Here is a 17,211-nt window from a genome sequence, read left to right on the forward strand (position 1 = left end):
ACCCAGCTCCTTGGAAGGCAGCTCCTCCCCAGGCACTGCCAGGGCAGCTGCCAGGTTCCCGTGACTCCAGGAACAGGGCCAGGTTAAAAATACCCTCACCCAGATTTGGAGCAGAGTTGTTGGGCTGTTCTTAACCCCAGCTGAGTCCCTCAGGCTGTCACTGCCACAGGAGCAGGTGAGGGAGGGGATGGGCATGCAGGAACCCCACAAGGGGAGCAAATGATGTTCTCAAGAGGAAGGGATCATCTCCCAGAGCCAGACACTGGGACAAATCCAGCATTCCCAGCTCTGCCACCAGCCACGCCCCACCAGGGGCTGATTCCTACCCCACTGCTACCTCAGGCTCCAGCTACCCCAAGGGGGCATTTCCCATCCCTAAACATCACAGCAACACCCTCTGGGATAACACACACTCTTTATTAGCAGCAACAGACATCAACAAAATACAAAGTCTCCAAAACCAGTCACAGACAACTCCCCAAAACACTTAGAAAAGTATTTCTTGTAAAACATGTGCCTACGTCTTACACCCTCAAGTGCAACAGAGAACATGACAACCTGCCCTGCAGCTTCCAACAGGGTTGGAATCTCATTTATTCCACCCAAACTCCTCTGCTTCCTTTAAAGGTTCCACAAAACCCAAGGCTGAGACAGCCCCTTGCTAACAGCCCCTGAATCTCCCGGTGATCTCTCCTACAATTTTCCAGTTTGCCTTTGAGAGGTCTCCAGCCTGCTCCAGAGGTGCTGGGGACTGGCTCAGGGAGGGCCCTGGACCAGGGATTTCCCCCTCAGATTAAAAGGGGGTGCAAATGTCTTGGGGTGACCAACAGTGGGGTCCAGCACCTGGGATAGCATCCAGGTCTCTCCAGGCTGGGGATGCCTGCTCTGCCTCCAGGCTCAGCTGAAGGAGTAAGATCCCCTTCACAGCAATCTAGGAAAGCCCTGCCAAGGCAGCACAGGGAGGGAGAGGACAGGAGGGGACAGGAGCAGGGCTCCCTGTATCCAGCAGGCCAAGGCCAATGTCACCCGCAGGAGCAGCAAATGGGAAGGACAAGCTGGCACCAGCACTGGTGCTGGGGAGAGGAGGGAATGTCCCCAGGGATATCCCCAGACCCTGCAGAGCCCAGGGCTGGAGATGGGCTCGGGAGCATCCCCACCTGAGCCAGCTGCAGGGATTTCCTTGGGATCTGCTTTCAGAAACTGAACTCCTTTGCTGCTCCCCCATTCCCTGCCAGCTCCCGCTGCCTCCGCTCCCTCCAGCTGCACACCCAGCACAATCCTGCCCTTTCTCCTCCCTCCAAGGGTCACACGGAGCAGGATGCCCAGAGCCTCAGCCCCCGAGCCCCCTGGCAAACCCCTGGCACAGCAGGACACGGGGAGGCCCCGGGGAGGCAGGGCTGGCACTGCAGCACCTCCCAGCAGCCCCAGGACTGTGGATTGGCCCAGCGGGGACAGTGGCTCTTTCCAGAGCCAAGAGCCCATCGAGGCATCTGGAAGAAGCCAGGAGGATGGAGGGAGGGAGCAGGTACATCCCTCTCCCCAGGGATGCACAACAGGAAGAGCAGGACAACACAGAAATAGTCCAAACCAGTGTTTTCCAAAAAAATATTTGCTAGTTCTGGCAGCTTGAACATTTCACAGGTGAGCCCAGGAGAGGCTGGGATGGGAGGGAATACCTGGCACTCCCAGCAGCATCCATCACCAGGGTCACCAGGGAAGGGCAACAGCAGGGCTGACCCAGCTCTACCTGCAAGGAGAAGAGAGGGCCCCACATGTCCTGGGCACCTGGACCCCTCCAGAGCCTCAGCCAGCTCAGTGTTCCATGCTGGCAGTGGCAGCACCAGGAGGTGTGGACTTCTGCCCTACTCCAGATTCCAGGAGCTACCTTGGCCAATTTATCTGTCTGGAGTTCTCGGGTTCTGACTGCACAAGACACCTGAGAGCTCCTTGTTTGTAACCCGCCACCTCATGGGATGGGTTTTCCATCCTTATCCTCTCCATCCTTACCATCACCCTCCAGGAAGCTCCAGTGAACAGCCTCAGTGTGTTTGTGGTCACAGAGAGGGAGAGATTTCTGAGAAAATCTCGAGAATCACTCACTTCCCAGAAATCTCTGGAGTATTCAAAAGTCTACCCATTATTCAGAGCTAAGGTAACCAGGAGTGTCAGGCTCTGGGTGGAGGAATCAGGAATATTTCTAGAGAGGCTGGAATAGCACCCTGAGCTCTCCTACTTCTCCAGTTCACTTGGATCCAGCCAAGGATAAATTTGGGCTTGTAGAGAAAAAATTTTGGCAGGAGCAATGGGGGCCACCCCAAGAGGGGGCTAGAGGCATCTTACCAACACTTGCCACATGAGTTCTCCCTTCTCTGGCACCAGAAGATGACACCTGGGGACAAAGCAGCAGCATCAGAAAATCCCAGAACCGTTTGGGTTGGAGGGACCTTCAAAGCCCATCCAGTTCCAACCCCTGCCATGGGCAGGAACACCTTCCATTAGCCCAGGCGGCTCAGAGCCCCACCACCATCATCATCAATGCAGGCCAGCATGATCTCCTTGGACTGGGGACACCCTGCTGGAAACAGCAGCTGTGACAAAACCCAGCCCCTGCCCATGGGATGCCAGGGTGGGAGAGCCAGGTCCTGGCAGGGATGTGCCACATGGGACCCTTTCACCCACCTCTGGTGGCCACAGCACTTGCCACAGCACCCACCAGCCAGACACACGGCAAAGAGTTGCCCCAGCACCCACCTGCCCACCCCAGCACCCACCTGCGAGCACGCCGAAGATGACACAGGTCAGGACCACAGGCAGCACCACGTTGGTAGAGTCTGAAAAGGGGAGAACACAGAGCCTCTGCACCAGAGCAAATTTAACCTGAATTTAACCCACCCACAGCCCCCCAGCAAACCTGCCTGCTCAGCATAGGCAGGAAGAGAGAATCCCTTTTCTGGGAATGTCCCCCTAGTATTTTCCTGGGCAGGGGAAGGTGTTGCAGTGTGATGTCATGAGTGGTAAACACCAACAGGAAGGCAGGCACTCACGGTGGACCTTGAGCAGGAAGGAGGTCTCATTCTGGCTCACGGCGTTGCTCACCACGCAGGTGTAGTAGCCGCTGTCGCTGATGGACACCCGCACGATGCAGAGCGTGGTGTTCTCCACAAAACGGATGCGCTCATTTCCCACGAGCAGCTCCCCATTTTTCTTCCACCAGTAGGCATCTGCCTTCCCTTGCACCACGTTGCAAACCAGTTTGGTGCTGCCTCCTGCCTTCACCAAGGAGTTGCCCACAATTTGTGGCTCGGAGAGCGGCTCTGGGAGAGGCAGAGGCAGCGTCAGCGCTCAAACTCATGGCAGTCCCGGCTCCCAGGCACGGAGGAGGCCTGGCCGTGTCCCCACTCACCCACAACGTGCAGATGGAACCAGGTCGTGGCCTCCTCCTGGGCCCTGAGGCGGTAGAGGCGGCTGTCCCCTTGCTGCAGCACCACCTGCAGCGACAGGCTGGACTCGTTGAATGTGGCACGGTTCTCGTAGAGCCGGGACACGTTGGGGGGGTGACGGAAGCCGTAGCTGAGGATGACCCCCTCCTCCGAGCCCGCTCGGTACTCCCAGGACACGGCCCTGCTGCCCCGCAGCTCGGGGGCCGTCAGCAGCACGGTGCAGCCCACGGCCGACACCAGGCTGCCCGCGGCCGGGCGCAGGTCGGCCGAGTAGCAGGGAGCGAGCGTGCGGGCTGCAAGAGAAAGCAGAGTCACCCCACCGCCGCAGGGATCCCACTCCATCCACCTGGGAGGTGCTGCAGGAGCCCTTTCTGCCTCAGCTGCCGAGGGAATTATTTATAGAATCGTGAATCATGGAAGGGTTTGGGTTGGAAGGGATCTTAAAGATCACTCAGTTCCATGGGCAGGGACACCTTCCACAATCCCAGGCTGCTCCAAGCCCCAGTGTCCAACCTGGCCTGGAACGCTGCCAGGGATGGGGCAGCTGCAGCTCCTCTGGGAAACCTCTGCCAGGGCCTCACCACCCACACAGGGAAGAATTTCCCCCAATATCCCATCTAACCGTGCCCTCTGGCAGTGGGAAGGCATTTCCCCTTGTCCTGCCCCTCCATCCCTTGTCCCAAGCTCTCCTGGAGCCCCCTTAGGCCCTGGAAGGGGCTCTGAGGAGCCTGGAAGGGGCTCTGCTGGACCCTTGTCCTCTCTGAGCACCCCCAGCCCTCCCAGCCTGGCCCCAGAGGGGCTCCGGGCCCCAGAGCAGCTCCGTGGCCGCCTCTGGGCTCTCTCCAGCTGGGCCCGGGGCTGCTCTGCAGCCGGGCTCTCACTGAGGGCAGAGCGGCTGAATCCCCCCGCTCACACTCCGGGGCTGAAGCCGTGTTGAGCCCTGCTGAGCTTCTCACCCACCCACACGCCCAGATTCTCCAGCAGGGCCATGGAAATGCCCCGTCCTGCTCTGAGGGGCACACACGGAGCTGTGGGACCCCCCGGCACGGCCCCCCCGCAGGCCCCTGCCGGGAACCGCGCTGAGAGCCGAGAAAAGCCGCAAGTCCCTTCCCGACCTTCCCCTAAAAGCTTTTCTCCGGGATTAAGGCGTGCCCGAGCCTGGAGTCGCCTTCGTGTCTTAAATCAGGCGCCAGGAAAAGCTTCCCAAAGCCGGGAGTGGCTCCATGCGGGGGAGGACAGGGGTCCCGCCGCCTCCCCCCGCGGCCCAGCTCGGCCAAACCTGCCCCGAACGGCCGGGGCAGACCGGGCACGGGACCGGGACCGACCCGGCCCCGGGGCTGACACTCGCCTGTGACCCCCGGGGCGGCCGCGGCGCTGCCGGGGGCGAGGAGCAGGGGCAGGAGGAGGGGGACGGGGAACATCTGCGGGGCCGCCGGGGACAGCTCCGCCACGGGCCTCGGCCGCTCCTCGGGGCGGGACCGCCGGGCCGCCCTCCGCCCCCTCCTCCTGCTGCTCTTCTCTTCCTCCCTTCCCCTCCTCACCTCCTCTTCTCTCTTCTACTCCTCCTCCTCCTCTTCTATTTTCCTCCCACCTTTCTCCTCCTCTCCGTTCTCTTCTTCTCTTCCCTTCCCCTCCACTCCTCTCCTTTCCCTCTCCCGCCTCTCCTCTCCCTTGCTGCCCTCCTCCTCTGTTCCCCTTTCCCCTCCGTCCTTCTCCCCTTTCCAGAACTTCCAAACCCAGCACACAGAACCCCCCAAGGCGCTGCCTCCTCCCGTCCTCCCTGTCCCTCCTCTACCTGTCACGGTGTAAAACCCCCAAATCCCAGCTCGGGGCACGGGGGGAATGGCCTCACCCTGTCCCCTGTCCTCAGGATCCCACCTCAGCCACAAAAACTGTGGGTTTAACCATTTCCTGGAGCAGCCCTTCCAGCCCCCGGCAGGGCTGTGGGAAGGACGGGACACGGCTGGGGCGCTGCTCCTGCACGAGATTCACCTCGCAGTGTTCCAGGTGGGATCGAGACAATGTTTTTCTCCTTCCCCAGGAGGTTGGGCAGCTTGGGAAGTGCTGGGGGCTTTGTGGCAGGCTTAAAAAAAAAAAGGATCTCCAGGGGGACATCAAGAGGAGGAACGGGGACACAGGTGTGGCCAGGCAGGAGCCCACGCAGCCACCCCAATCCCACTAGAGGGAGCGAGGAGATCAGCTGTGCCAGGAGCCGCGGAGGCGCTGGCCCCGGGAGCCCAGCCCAGGGAAGGAGCTGCAGCAGAACTTGCCTCTCGTGGCCTGTCATTGTCTGTCCTGTCCTGTCATTGCCTGTCATCCATCGCCGGAGCGCGGGGACGCTCCTGGCCGGGACATGGATGTCTGGGGAGCTGCTGTCCCGCCTTGGGATGTTCCAGAGGCTGCTGCTCCTCATCCCTCCTGGGAAAGCTCACGGGTCCAGGGTTTTGTGGGGCTCCTCCATCCAACCCAACTCCCGCCAGCAGCGCAGGGAGCACCCCTGGGTCCCCACAGAGCCTTTCTGCACCTCTTTTCCCTCTCTCCCTACACCTTGGCTCCCAACCTCCAGCAGCCAGAGGCCAGGAAGGGCTGTGAGGAGCAGCTTGTGCCCTTCCAAGCCAATGTCCTGTCCCACCTGGGTGACCACCCATCCCTCCAGCTGGCATGTGTGGGCTGGAGCAGCTCTGCAGCAGCTCCGATGCCACCGGGCAGGGAATGTCTCCACCTGCTCTGTGACAACAGGGACAAACAAACACTGGCCCCAGCCCACGGGAAGGAGACAGCCAGGGAAGGCCTGGGGTGCTCCCAGGGTTGGAGGGAGGAGGTTGGACGCCTGACCCTCCCACTGGAAGCACGGTGTGATGAAGAAGAGGTTTTTCCCAAAAAACATCTCAGCACAGGAACTGATGGGTTGCAATCGAAAGACAAACATCTGAGGGCACATTCCAGGGAGGTTACAGCATCTCCTGAGCCGCACGCGATGACTTCACATCGCAGGGGCTGCTGTTTCCTGAGGGAGGGCCGTGCGATCAGCCCTGTTCGGAGTCATCAGGGCCGGAGCCAGTGCCAGGCTGGGCTTGGCTGAAAGGAGCAGCCAGGGAGCTGAGAGCCGGCCCTGGGACCTCCCTGGGAGGAGCATCCTGCACTGACCCAGCTCAGCGGGTCTGCCTTGGCCATCCCAGGAAACATGGAAAACAACAAAAACTGCACGTTTCACCAGCCTGCCTGAAGGAAACTGAAGCGAATCCAAGGGACAGGCTGGGAAATGCCAGACGCAGCTCCATGTCCGTGTCGGCATCTCCTGCTGAGTTTCCCCCATCCCAGCCTCACTGAGAGCACCAGGAAACCCCAACAAGGCCCTCTCCTGCTCCCCTGCACTTGCTCTGCACCACGGGACACTGAGGAAACAGATTTCCAGGCTCTGCCTGACCCAGCTCTCCCAGTGCACAGACCAGGAAACATTAGAAGTGAAAAACAACTCCTCAGCCAGGACTGAGGCATGCTTTTCCCCCTGGCTCCCACCCAATTTTCTCTGCACAGCTCCAGTTCTGGTCCTGCCCTGACTCACAAACAAACCTTCTCTCTCCAAGAGCACAGCCCCAGGCTCCGGGGTTCTGATTGCTCCTGGTTTCCCTGTGCTCCTCAGCAGAGCTCAGCCATGCCCTTGTCCCATCCCACGGAGCAGCACAGACAGCAGTGGTCCCAGGTTCCTTCAGCACAAACAGAAATACCCCAAATGGCAAATCATAGAATCGTGGAATGGTTTGGTTTGGAAGGGATCTGAAACCCATCCCATTCCACCCCTGCCATGGGGAGGGACACCTTCCACTAGACCAGGCTGGCAGCTGTTCCCCAGATGTGCCCTTTGCAGCTCTTCCCCCCTCACTGGCTCAGCAGGTCCTGAGTCCTTTTCCTGAGAACAACCAGGAGGGCTGAGTTGTCATGGGATTTTTTAGACATAATTAGTCACCTCTCTCCCAGCTCAGCGCCCTTCCCAAACTCCAAGGAAGACATCTCGCCTGGGGAAACATCTCTGAGCCAGGGCAGGGATGGGGCACTGGCACTGGGTAGACACTGAGCTGGCAGAATCAGTCTGAGCAGGGAAATCAGTCCTGGGCCTGGCAGATGCTTTGGGGTGGGAGATCCCCTGCTCTGAGCCCCAGGGGCTCAGAAGAGCCCTGGCTTCGTAGTCCTTCTGGGGACACTGCAGGGTTGGACGTCCAGGGGAGGGGATGGCCCACGGGGCAGCCACCTCTGTGATGGTCTGGGGGCTGCTGAGCTGGCTGGAGCCTGGGCTGAGGCCGCCCACGCTTCCCAGGGCCCAGGGGACAGGAGGGAGTGGTTCTGCAGGGATACCAGTGCTCCTGTGCTTTTTCAGGTCTCACTTTCATTTCACAGGTAACAGCACCTGGAGCCACAGACTCACCTGAGCATGGAGCCGCCATGGCAGCACCAGGGAACAGCAGCTTGTCCCACCTTTCTGCTTTCCAACCTGCTCCACATTTCTGTTGTGGAACAATGGGAATGTGAGCTAGCAGCAGGACAGAACCCGGGGCTCAGCAAGGATGGACAGCCCTGTGCCCAGTCCAGGAGGGCAGGGTGGGCACGGCCCCCACAGCAAGGCCTCCAGAAGTTGCTCAGCAGCTCTTGTCCCCTGTCCTGCAAACCTGCACCTTTCTGAGCCTTTGCTGGTGGCCAAGGGTGATGTGAGGCCCATCACCTAAACCTGGCTCAGGTCATGTCCCTCCAGCCCTGAGACCCTCTGTTCTCAGCCCAGGGACACTGGGGTCTTCTCGCCTGGAGTCACCCCACCCAGCAGCTCCCACTGTCCTGTGATGGTGGCATGGAGCATATTCATAAATCCTGGGATGGCTTGGGTAGGAAGGGGCCTCAAGTTCACCCAGTGCCACCCCCTGCCCTGGGCAGAGACACCTTCCACTGGCCCAGGCTGCTCCCAGCCCCAGTGTCCAGCCCGGCCTTGGGCACTGCCAGGGATCCAGGGCTGCCCACCCTCACATCTAACCCATCTAACCCTGCCCTCTGCAGAGTGAAGCCATTCCCCGTGTTCTGTCGCTGTGTGAAGTGACACTCTGGGGCTCTCCGGGGACACGCACCGTCCCCGCGGACCCGAGCCGCACCCCGGGGCCACCATCGCGCCCGGCGGGCCCCGGTGCCCGCCAGACCCCGCCCCCGGGCCTAGCCCCGCCCCCGGGCATGGCCCCGCACCCGCCCAGCGCCGGGCAGTACCTGCGCTCCGACAGCGCCGGCTCCGACACGCCAATGCTGGCCAAGGGTCCCGCTGCCGGGCCCGCTCCCGGTGACTGTCCCGGTGCCGCTCCGGACGGCGGCCCCGGTGCGGCGCGGGGGCAGCGGCGGCGGCGGTGCGGGCCGCTGTGGGGCAGCGTGGCCGTCATGGCTATCCTGGCGCTGCAGATCGCCTCCACCACCGGCCTCTTCGTCTACTTCACCATGGCCATCTCCAAGGTGAGCTTTGTCCTGGGACCGGCGGCGGGGCTGCGGCCCCGGCAGTCCCGGAGGCTGCGGGAGGGCTCTGCCCGCTGCCGCTCCTCGCCTCTGCCTGCCGGGAGCCGCGGGGCCAGGTGCGGGCTGCGGGGTGGACACTGCCCCAGCTCCCCAGGAGCCTTGGGACCAGATGTGGATTGGGGGGTGGACACTGCCCGAGCTCCGCCCGGAGATGCATATCCAGCTGTGCAGGCGTGGGCGGAGGGGTGGACACTACAGCCAATCCAGATGTGGAGAGCCTGCGCCTTTGTCCTGAGCCCCGCCTGGAGCTGAGGTTTGCACTGGGAGAGGGGGGCTGTGCCCTGGGATCCCATCGGAGTCTCCAACCCCGGGGGCGGGGGGGAGGAGACTTCCCTGGGCTCCAGGCCCCACTGACCCCTGGTTCTGGCTTCATCTCTCCCTCCTCCCATTCCCATCTCCCCACACTCCAGGACTCCAAATCCTCCTCACCCCCTCTGTGAGATGCTGGGACCCCCATTCCAGCAGCCCTTTGCTTGCTCCAGTGCAATCCCACCAGCTGTGCTGGGATCCCGCCATTCCCACCTCCCACGGGGTCAGTCGGGCAAAACCACTCCCAAACTTGGCCGAGGCGGGTCTGATCCTTTCAACAGCCTCGCCAGCCCCTCCCCTCAGCTGCTGATTCCGACCCACAACAACCCCTCAGCAGCGGGAGGGAAACGCTAGTCAGGAGATCCAGGGGTAGAGGGAAGTTCGGGGGTGGCAGCAGCTCCGTGGAAGCCCCCTCATCCCTGAGGGTGAGGCAAAAAAAAAAAAAAAAAAAAAAAAAAAAAGGGTCCTGCCGTGCCAGACATTCCACAAAACACACCAGAGACGGGGAAGAAGGAAAAGCCCTGCCACGGATGCAGGGGGAATAAACAGCCTGTCTGGATCCAGCGAAGCATTTTCAGAGTGGGCTCCAGCCCTCCTTCGGGCTTTGTCTCCATCCCCGGGTCACATGAGGTCCCGCTGTGAGGGATTTACATGAAAGGCGGGGAGAGGAGGGGAATGGGGAGACACAGCCCCAGGGAAGAGACGGAGGGAGGAGAAAACCACTGTAGTGGAACAATTTGGGCTAATTTCAGCGGCCAGTCATTGGATCTGTGCTGGGAGTAGGGAGTCAGCCTCCTGGAGCCCCTTTAGGCTCTGGAAAGGGCTCTGAGCTCTCCCTGGAGCCTTCTCCAGGTGAACACCCCCAACTCTCCCAGCCTGGCTCCAGGGCAGAGCGGCTCCCGCCCTCGGAACATCTCCGTGGCTTTCTCTGGAGCCGCTCCAGCAGCTTCCCTGCCGGGCTGGCCCCGGTTCCGCGGGCGGGCACACGCCGCAGTCAGCCCGGACACGCTCCCGCCGCAGGCATTCCAAGGGAACGGCCCCGTCCCGGGGGGATTCGCTGCCTTGGCAGCAGCCGGCGCTGCCACCTGGGCCGCAGGTGTGTGCAGGAGCAGCCTGCGAGCCCTCCCGCGGGGAATGGCCGGGCAGGGCCGGCCGGGGCGCCAGGAGGGCAGAGATGAGCGCAGATCTTTTCAATCTGACCTCACAGCGCTGTGCTGTGGATCCAGAGGCTGAGCTGATCCCAGTATCCTGGCTGTTCTCTGAGTGCCCAGCTGCTGCAGGAGCAGGGCTAAGGCAGCTGCCCCCTGCTCACACCCAGCAGGATCCCGGCCGCTCCCTCGCTCTGTCCCAGTTTGCCATCACGCTCTGTTTCCATCCCAGCTGAAATCCCAGGCTCCGGGCAGCGCAGAGGAGCTGCGGTGTCTGCAGGTGCTCAATCAGCAGCCCGAGGGCTCCAGCCTGGAGAAGCTGAGCAGCAGCCAGGGCTGCCTCAAGCTGGCCAGCACCATCAAAGCCTACGTGGCCACGGTGAGCGCGGGACAAAGGGCGGATGGGAGAGCTCCTGGTTGTCCCCGTGCCTCAGTTTCTCCATCTGCCTCTCCAGAGCAGTGGAAGGGGGAATAGCCAGGATGGTTCAAGGTGGCAGTGGGAATCAAGCCCTTCACAGTGAGGAGGTGGTGGGGCCCAGAGCCAGCATGACAGGGAAGGTGATGGAGACTTGGAGTAGGAGCTCAGGCATGGGGAAACCCTGTGTCACCTTTAACCAGGGAACTTTCTCTTCTCTGTGGCGCAGGTGACCGAGAACATCATCCGCAGGAGCGCCGTGAAGGGTGAGTCCCCCTGGGCCAGAGCCTGACCCATGGGAGCTGTGACCCATGGGAACTGTGATCGAGGGAGCTGTGACCCATGGGAGCTGTGATCCATGGGAGCCGTGATCCATGGGAGCTATGATCCTGGGAGCTGTGACCCCTGGGAGCTGTGATCCAGGGAGCCGTGACCCATGGGAACTGTGATCGAGGGAGCTGTGACCCATGGGAGCTGTGATCCATGGGAGCCGTGATCCATGGGAGCTATGATCCAGGGAGCTGTAACCCCTGGGAGCTGTGACCCCTGGGAGCTATGATCCAGGGAGCTGTGATCCATGGGAGCTGTGACCCATGGGAACTGTGATCGAGGGAGCTGTGACCCTTGGGAGCTGTGACCCATGGGAGCTGTGATCCATGGGAGCCGTGATCCATGGGAGCTATGATCCAGGGAGCTGTGACCCCTGGGAGCCGTGATCCATGGGAGCTGTGATCCCAGGGGGCCAGCAGGGGGTTAGGGGGTGCCAACTCCCGTGCTGTAAGCTGGGGCAGGAGAGGGGAGAGCCAGGATTGCCACTTGCCATGACAGGCACACATTCCAGCAACGGACTGGGGGACAGCCACGTCTGTTTGTCTGGAGGCTGGGGAAGCAGGGCCATGGCACACACAGATGTGTTGGTTGATGATTGACGAGACATTTCCATCCCTCAATAATCTTTTGCTCTGGTGGGTCAGTGGGGCATTCCCTGCCCTGCTGGCATGGGGCCAGGTGTCCCCACGCTGTTCTTACAGCATCTGTCCCTTTCCTGCAGAGGCCTGGCGGAGCTACTTCAACACCTCAGAGGGGCAACTTCCTCCCAAAATAGCTGGGAAACCCTCAGCACATCTCACCCTCCGCCCACAGAGCCTGGCTCAGGATGGTGAGTTGGGGAACCCCTCTGGGCACTGCTGGGTCTCCAAGATGGGAGCAGGAGAGATCAAAGGGCAGGGGACCAGGATGGGATGATGGGAACAGGAGAGATCAAAGGGCAGGGGACCAGGATGGGATGATGGGACCAGTGCTTGTCCCCCCCTTCACTCCAAGACCACCAAGCTCCACCCCTCCAAGCTGGATGACTGGGAAGGAGTCAGAGCACACCCTCCCCTCCGTATGGCCGGGTCAGGTCGCTCCCCTCAGTGGCTGTCCCTTCCCGCAGGACGCTCCCAGCGCTCCGGGAATCTCTCCCAGTCGTGCCGCCACGCCATCACGCACTGGGGGCACAGCAGCCTGCTGTCCCACGTGCAGAACATGACGTACCGGGCCGGGCGGCTGCGCGTGGAGCAGCCGGGCAAGTACTACGTGTACTCGCAGATCTACTTCCGCTACCGCGGCGCCGGCCGCGACTCGGGCCCCCAGCTCGTGCAGTGCATCCAGTGGCAGCCGGCCCACAGCCCGCCCGTGCTGCTGCTCAAGGGCGTGGGCACCAAGTGCTGGGCGCCCGAGGCTGACTACGGGCTCCACGCGCTCTACCAGGGGGGACTCTTCGAGCTCAAGGCCGGTGACGAGCTCTTCGTCTCCGTCTCCTCCTTGGCCATTGACTCCAGTGACGCAGCCGCCAGTTACTTCGGGGCCTTCCGGCTCGACCTGTGACACCCGCCCCGCTCCCACCCGGCCCCTGGACAGCAGCCAATGGCCCGGGGTGCCGCAGGGTTCTTGCGGCTGCGTTGTCCCTTCTGGTGAGGGCTGAGCCAAGAAGGGCACAGGGGTGGCTGCCCGCAGGGCCCTGCGGTGCTCCGTGCCACCCTCCACGTGGGAGGCAGCCATGAACCAGGAAGGGTCTCCGAGGGCCTACAGGGGACATGTACAAGGAGGGACATCCTTGCCCTGGTGGCACAGCACCTCCCAACAGCTCCCTGCAGCAGGAAAGGCACCGGGGCCACATCTGCAAGATGAAGTGTCCCCATGGCAGGGTGACACCCATGAGTCTGATGCCACCTTGGGCAGGGCTGTGGGTGCCAGGACCTGGGGCTGGCACCCCTGGGGCACAGGGCTGGCACCCCGGGGGCACACGTTGTGGGGATGGGGCAGGTCCAGCATCAGCCTCTGGCGGGGAATGAGGGAGTTTCAGTTTGGGAGATGAAAGCCTGGAGCAACAGCAGTGGTGCTTGCAGGGAGGGCAAAGGGCAGGACCGTGACACCGCAGCAGTCACCAGTCCTGGCACCACACCCGGCACGTGGCACTGGGGCACGTGGCGACTGAGCCAGGCTGCACAGGACCAGGAGCTCAGCGCGGCTGCTGACCCAGCACCTCTTCCCACGTGGATTTTGTCCTGCCCAGCCCTCGTGGACAGCGCAGTCCCCGCTTCCTCACACCTCCAGCCCTGGCAATCCCTACAGGATTCCAACTCTGGGTGAGCCCGATGGTCACAGCAAGACCTTGGAGGGACCAAACCAGCTCTGGAGTGATGGAGGCCATCCCAGAGACCAGAGGTGGGTTCAGGCAGGGCAGAGAAGGGCCCAGCTGGCTCAGCCCATGGACACTGGGTGGGCACAGCCCCTTTTCCAACTCCCCCTGTACTTTCTGTATCCTGCTAAGACAGGGGGGATTTACACAGTGGCAGTGTGGGCTGCCACAGGCATGGGCTCCCAGGGAGGATGGAATAAAGCCTTGTACTCCAGCACAGATCTGGCCCCTTTGCACCCAGGACACAGCCCCAGACAGGGTGGGCCCAGAGCCAGGTGGAGCAGGGCTGGGGCACTGCCAGAGCTCCAGACAGAGCCCAGCAAAGTGTCCTGCTCATCCTGCACCCACAGCACGTCCAGGGGCCCTCACCTGCCAGCCCCCATGGACACCCAAGGCAGTCCCAAGGGGATGTGTTCCTGCTTCTCAGCCCAGAGCCTTCATTCCTGCTGGGCTCAGCTTCTGCAGAAACCCCATGAAATCATGAAATCTGAGCCCATCCCAGCTCCTCCCCTGCACCAGCAGCTCCCAGGGGTCCCAGTGCTCCTCCTCTTTGAGTTTGGGATTGCCGAGCCCAGCCCAGGATGAAGCCAGGCCCCGGGGCCACCGATGGGCTGTTCCTGGGCAGCTCCTGCCATCCCTCCTGCAGCTTCCCAGGCCTGACTCCCGGCCCTTCACATCCAGCTGGGGCTGGGGCTGAGCCAGGCAGTTTCCACATCCCCCCATCCCCAGCTGCTGGCATTCCACTCTCCAGGCCCCATCTCCTGCAGGCTCCCAGCCCAGGGGGTTGATACAACCCCCACAGCACAGTGCCACCCTGGCACCTGCACACAACACCTGGACCGGCCCCAGTGCAAGGGAAGATTCCCCAGCTCATCCAGGATGTCCAAAAGCTCATCCAAAGCCAGAGAGCACCAAGAGCAGCCTCCACAGGGCTGATAGGGCTGATCCCCCCATGGCAGGGCTGTGGAGCCCCATTTTCCCAGGCCCCTTGGAGGGATGGAGGGAGCTGAGCCGAGCCTTGGTTCTGCAGCACTTGGCCCTGGAGCACGCTGGGCTCTTGCCCAAAGCAAAAAAACCCAAAAACATTCCAAACCCCTCCATTCTAAAACCATCCTTTTTGCTCCTCTCATCCCCCCTCCTGCTGTCCCAGCCACCTCGGTGACCCACAGCAGGGCTCTTGACATCCTCAGGTCTCAAACACCCCTGGGAGCACCAAGCTTATCCCACCTCTGGCAGCAGCCATGGGAGAGCAGGGCTGAAGCAGGGAGCCGGGGCTACAGGAAATGCAGCAGGTGGTTCCAAGATTTCCTTTGAAAAGGAGTTTAACACGGCCAAGGGAGCCGCAGAGGCTGTTTGCCGTGGAGGAAGCAGGGAAAGCAGTGAGTGGGGAGAGCCGGGCTCAGTGCCAGCAGGCAATGGCCCACCCCGTTTTCCTGGAAAGGAGAGGGCTCGTGGGTGGGTGGATGGGAGAAGGAGATCTGCAGGAGCATCAGGGCAAAGAGCAGCCTCACCCTGTCTGCGGAGAGCCCAGCTGGAATTCCTCACTGTGAGGAACTGGCACAGGTTACCCTGAGAGCCTGGGCCCCTGCAGCCCCTCTGCCTCCTCCCTGTCCTCCCTGCCCTGGTGCTTCCAGCAGAAGGGCTGGACACCCCCAGCCTGGCTAGGTGGGCTCCCACCTGGACACGTGGATGGACCACCAGCAGGAGAACCCAGCAGCATGAAAATCCAGCCTCCACAAAAACTGCCTGAGGCACCTGTGCCAACAGTGCTTGTCCCAGGACATGCTCCAGGAAAGAAAGAACAAAGTGTGGAAAGACCTGGAAGAGGACATAACACTTTTCTCTGACTAAGGAAACAAAATCTGCTGAGCAAATGGAGCAAAGTACTGAAGATTTCTCATACAACTTTTCTGTTATTGTTAAAATTGTTTATTAGAAATTACAGCTCACTATTTTAATGTGTGTATTGCTGACAAGTTCACTGTAACTCCTGCTAGAAAGCAAATTCAATGGTTCCTAAACCAGCTCTGCAGCCCCTCACACAGCCTCCTCTGCCAGCATCTCCCTCGGGCTGGGGAGAGCCTCAAGAATAAGCAATTCCCCATTATCCCTTCTGGCCCTGTCCCCCAAAACTGAGAGCTCCAGCTCCCTGGGCAGCATGTCCCTAAGTGTCCCTACAGTGACAGAGCCTCCCGAGCCTTCCTTAACACCTCAAGCTGAAGGAGGACAGGGTCAGAAGGGATAGTGGGGAGAAATTCCCTGTGAGAGAGGTGAGGCCCTGGCACAGGGTGCCCAGAGCAGCTGTGGCTGCCCCTGGATCCCTGGCAGTGCCCAAGGCCAGGCTGGGGCTGGGAGCAGCCTGGGACAGTGGAAAGTGTCCCTGCCTTGTCCCTGCATGGAGCCAGATGAGCTTCATGACCCTTCCAACCCAAACCATTCCAGAATTCTGTGATTCCCGCCTGCTCTAACCCAGCCTGGGAGGTGGGGGGTGACTGCAGCACTAATAAAATCTGCACACTGACCTGATTTCCCATGGCCTCGCCCTGTGGATTCAATCCAGACACAAAGTGCTTCCTGCAGCTGCTGCCAAAGGACCCTCTTATCTCCACTGCCGAGGAGCTGCTTTTACCTCAGCCCAGGGCGTTCACAGCCCTGAGCCTTCGTCTCTAAATAAATCCTGGGCCAAAGGCCCCTTTTTTCCCTTCTTTGTTGTTATGAACCAGCTCATTGCCACTTCCAAGTCTCCATCCCTGCCCAGACACGATCTCGTTTTACTTTCAAGTCCCCAGCCTGGCTCGAGTTCACAGAAGGGAGAGGAAATCCACGCTGAAATCCACGTCACGCCGGCAGGAAATCATTCCTTGGACATTGTAAATAAAGCGCACAGAGAGAGGCAGCGGGTGTGCTGTGAGCCCAGCAGCGCCCCTCGCTCTGCCCCGGGGCTCCTCACCAGCCCCCAGGCAGGAATTCAGCCTGAAAAAAGAGGGAAACAACACACAAGCCTCTCTCCTACAGCACGAAGGCTTCATGGAGCCGCTGGCTCCTCCTCAGACCCTGAGGACAGCACCGATCCTGGGGCGCTGTGAGGGAGCAGGGCAGGCCCGGTGCTGCCGCGGGCGGGAGGCTCCGCTCATCCCCCGAGGCATCGGAAGGACCTTTGAGGGCCATTTAGCGCAATCCCATCCCAGCCGTGCTGCTCCCAGCCCCTTTCCCGCGGCCCCACTGAGACCCCAGAGGAAAGGAGGGGATTCCTGTCCTTTCCAGGGAGCCGGGCTGAGCGAGCCGAGCACAAGGCAGGCGCTGGGCCAGCACGGGCCTCCCGCACCTCTCACCACGCCTTTCTCCTTTTGTTCCCCCATGAGACAAGCTGGAGGCATCGGGAAGGAATAATTCCACTTTTAAAGAAAGTTCCTCATTTTGTGTCCTGTTCAAACCCCTCCACTATTCCACAGAACCAAGAAGTCAGACTAGTTTGGGTTGGGACCTTAAAGATCAGCTCAGTGGGAGCCTCAGAGTCGGCTCCCCCAGTCCCATCCTGCCCTTCCAGCATCCGATGGCAAAGTGCATCCAGCCCTCGCCCCAGAGAGGTCCCCAAAGTCATGGGCCATAAATGGGATATTGCAACAACCCCCAACCCGTCCTTCCGGATCACTCATCCAGGGCATGGACCTCCCC

General features: G+C 61.2%; 2 protein-coding genes and 1 long non-coding RNA gene across 4 annotated transcripts; 1 reads left to right on the plus strand and 2 right to left on the minus strand.

Moving 5' to 3' along the window:
- Nucleotides 1-403: 403 nt before the first annotated feature.
- LOC120512648 (contactin-4-like) lies at nt 404-4,957 on the minus strand. The gene is made up of 6 exons (XM_039731205.1): nt 4,789-4,957; nt 3,404-3,733; nt 3,045-3,314; nt 2,772-2,831; nt 2,341-2,389; nt 404-1,747 (listed from the first exon to the last, which is right to left on the minus strand). Exons 1-6 carry the CDS (start codon nt 4,859-4,861, stop codon nt 1,744-1,746), a joined length of 786 nt encoding a protein of 261 aa, XP_039587139.1. The 5' UTR covers nt 4,862-4,957; the 3' UTR covers nt 404-1,743.
- Nucleotides 4,958-5,552: 595 nt separating this feature from the next.
- Nucleotides 5,553-8,823, minus strand: LOC120512652. Its single transcript, XR_005630088.1, has 3 exons — nt 8,685-8,823; nt 7,864-7,942; nt 5,553-7,147 (listed from the first exon to the last, which is right to left on the minus strand). It is a non-coding gene; the product is annotated as an uncharacterized LOC120512652 (long non-coding RNA).
- On the plus strand, nt 8,646-16,062 carry LOC120512645 (tumor necrosis factor ligand superfamily member 10-like). 2 transcript variants are annotated; one of them, XM_039731198.1, is made up of 5 exons: nt 8,646-8,921; nt 10,671-10,817; nt 11,083-11,119; nt 11,905-12,012; nt 12,289-16,062. In XM_039731198.1, the coding sequence occupies exons 1-5, from the start codon at nt 8,652-8,654 to the stop codon at nt 12,720-12,722; spliced, it is 996 nt and encodes a 331-aa protein (XP_039587132.1). In that variant the 5' UTR covers nt 8,646-8,651; the 3' UTR covers nt 12,723-16,062. The 2 variants fall into 2 exon arrangements, with proteins under 2 accessions (XP_039587132.1, XP_039587133.1); XM_039731199.1 differs by lacking the exon at nt 10,671-10,817.
- The last annotated feature ends 1,149 nt before the right edge of the window (nt 16,063-17,211 follow it).

The sequence above is a fragment of the Passer montanus genome, unplaced genomic scaffold (assembly GCF_014805655.1).
Source record: "Passer montanus isolate IOZ18808 unplaced genomic scaffold, ASM1480565v1 scaffold76, whole genome shotgun sequence".
NCBI classification, from domain to species: Eukaryota; Metazoa; Chordata; class Aves; order Passeriformes; family Passeridae; genus Passer; species Passer montanus.

Bases quoted from the DNA above. Each gene is read 5' to 3' on its own strand.
- LOC120512648 (XM_039731205.1), bottom strand. From the start codon at position 4,861: ATGTTCCCCGTCCCCCTCCTCCTGCCCCTGCTCCTCGCCCCCGGCAGC. The intron at 3,315-3,403 runs GTGAGTGGGGAC...TGCCTCTCCCAG, and splicing joins GTTCCATCTGCACGTTGTGG to AGCCGCTCTCCGAGCCACAA. The intron at 2,832-3,044 runs GTGAGTGCCTGC...TCCCCTTTTCAG, and splicing joins CTTCCTGCTCAAGGTCCACC to ACTCTACCAACGTGGTGCTG.
- LOC120512645 (XM_039731198.1), top strand. From the start codon at position 8,652: ATGGCCCCGCACCCGCCCAGCGCCGGGCAGTACCTGCGCTCCGACAGC. The intron at 10,818-11,082 runs GTGAGCGCGGGA...TCTGTGGCGCAG, and splicing joins TCAAAGCCTACGTGGCCACG to GTGACCGAGAACATCATCCG. The intron at 11,120-11,904 runs GTGAGTCCCCCT...CCTTTCCTGCAG, and splicing joins CCGCAGGAGCGCCGTGAAGG to AGGCCTGGCGGAGCTACTTC.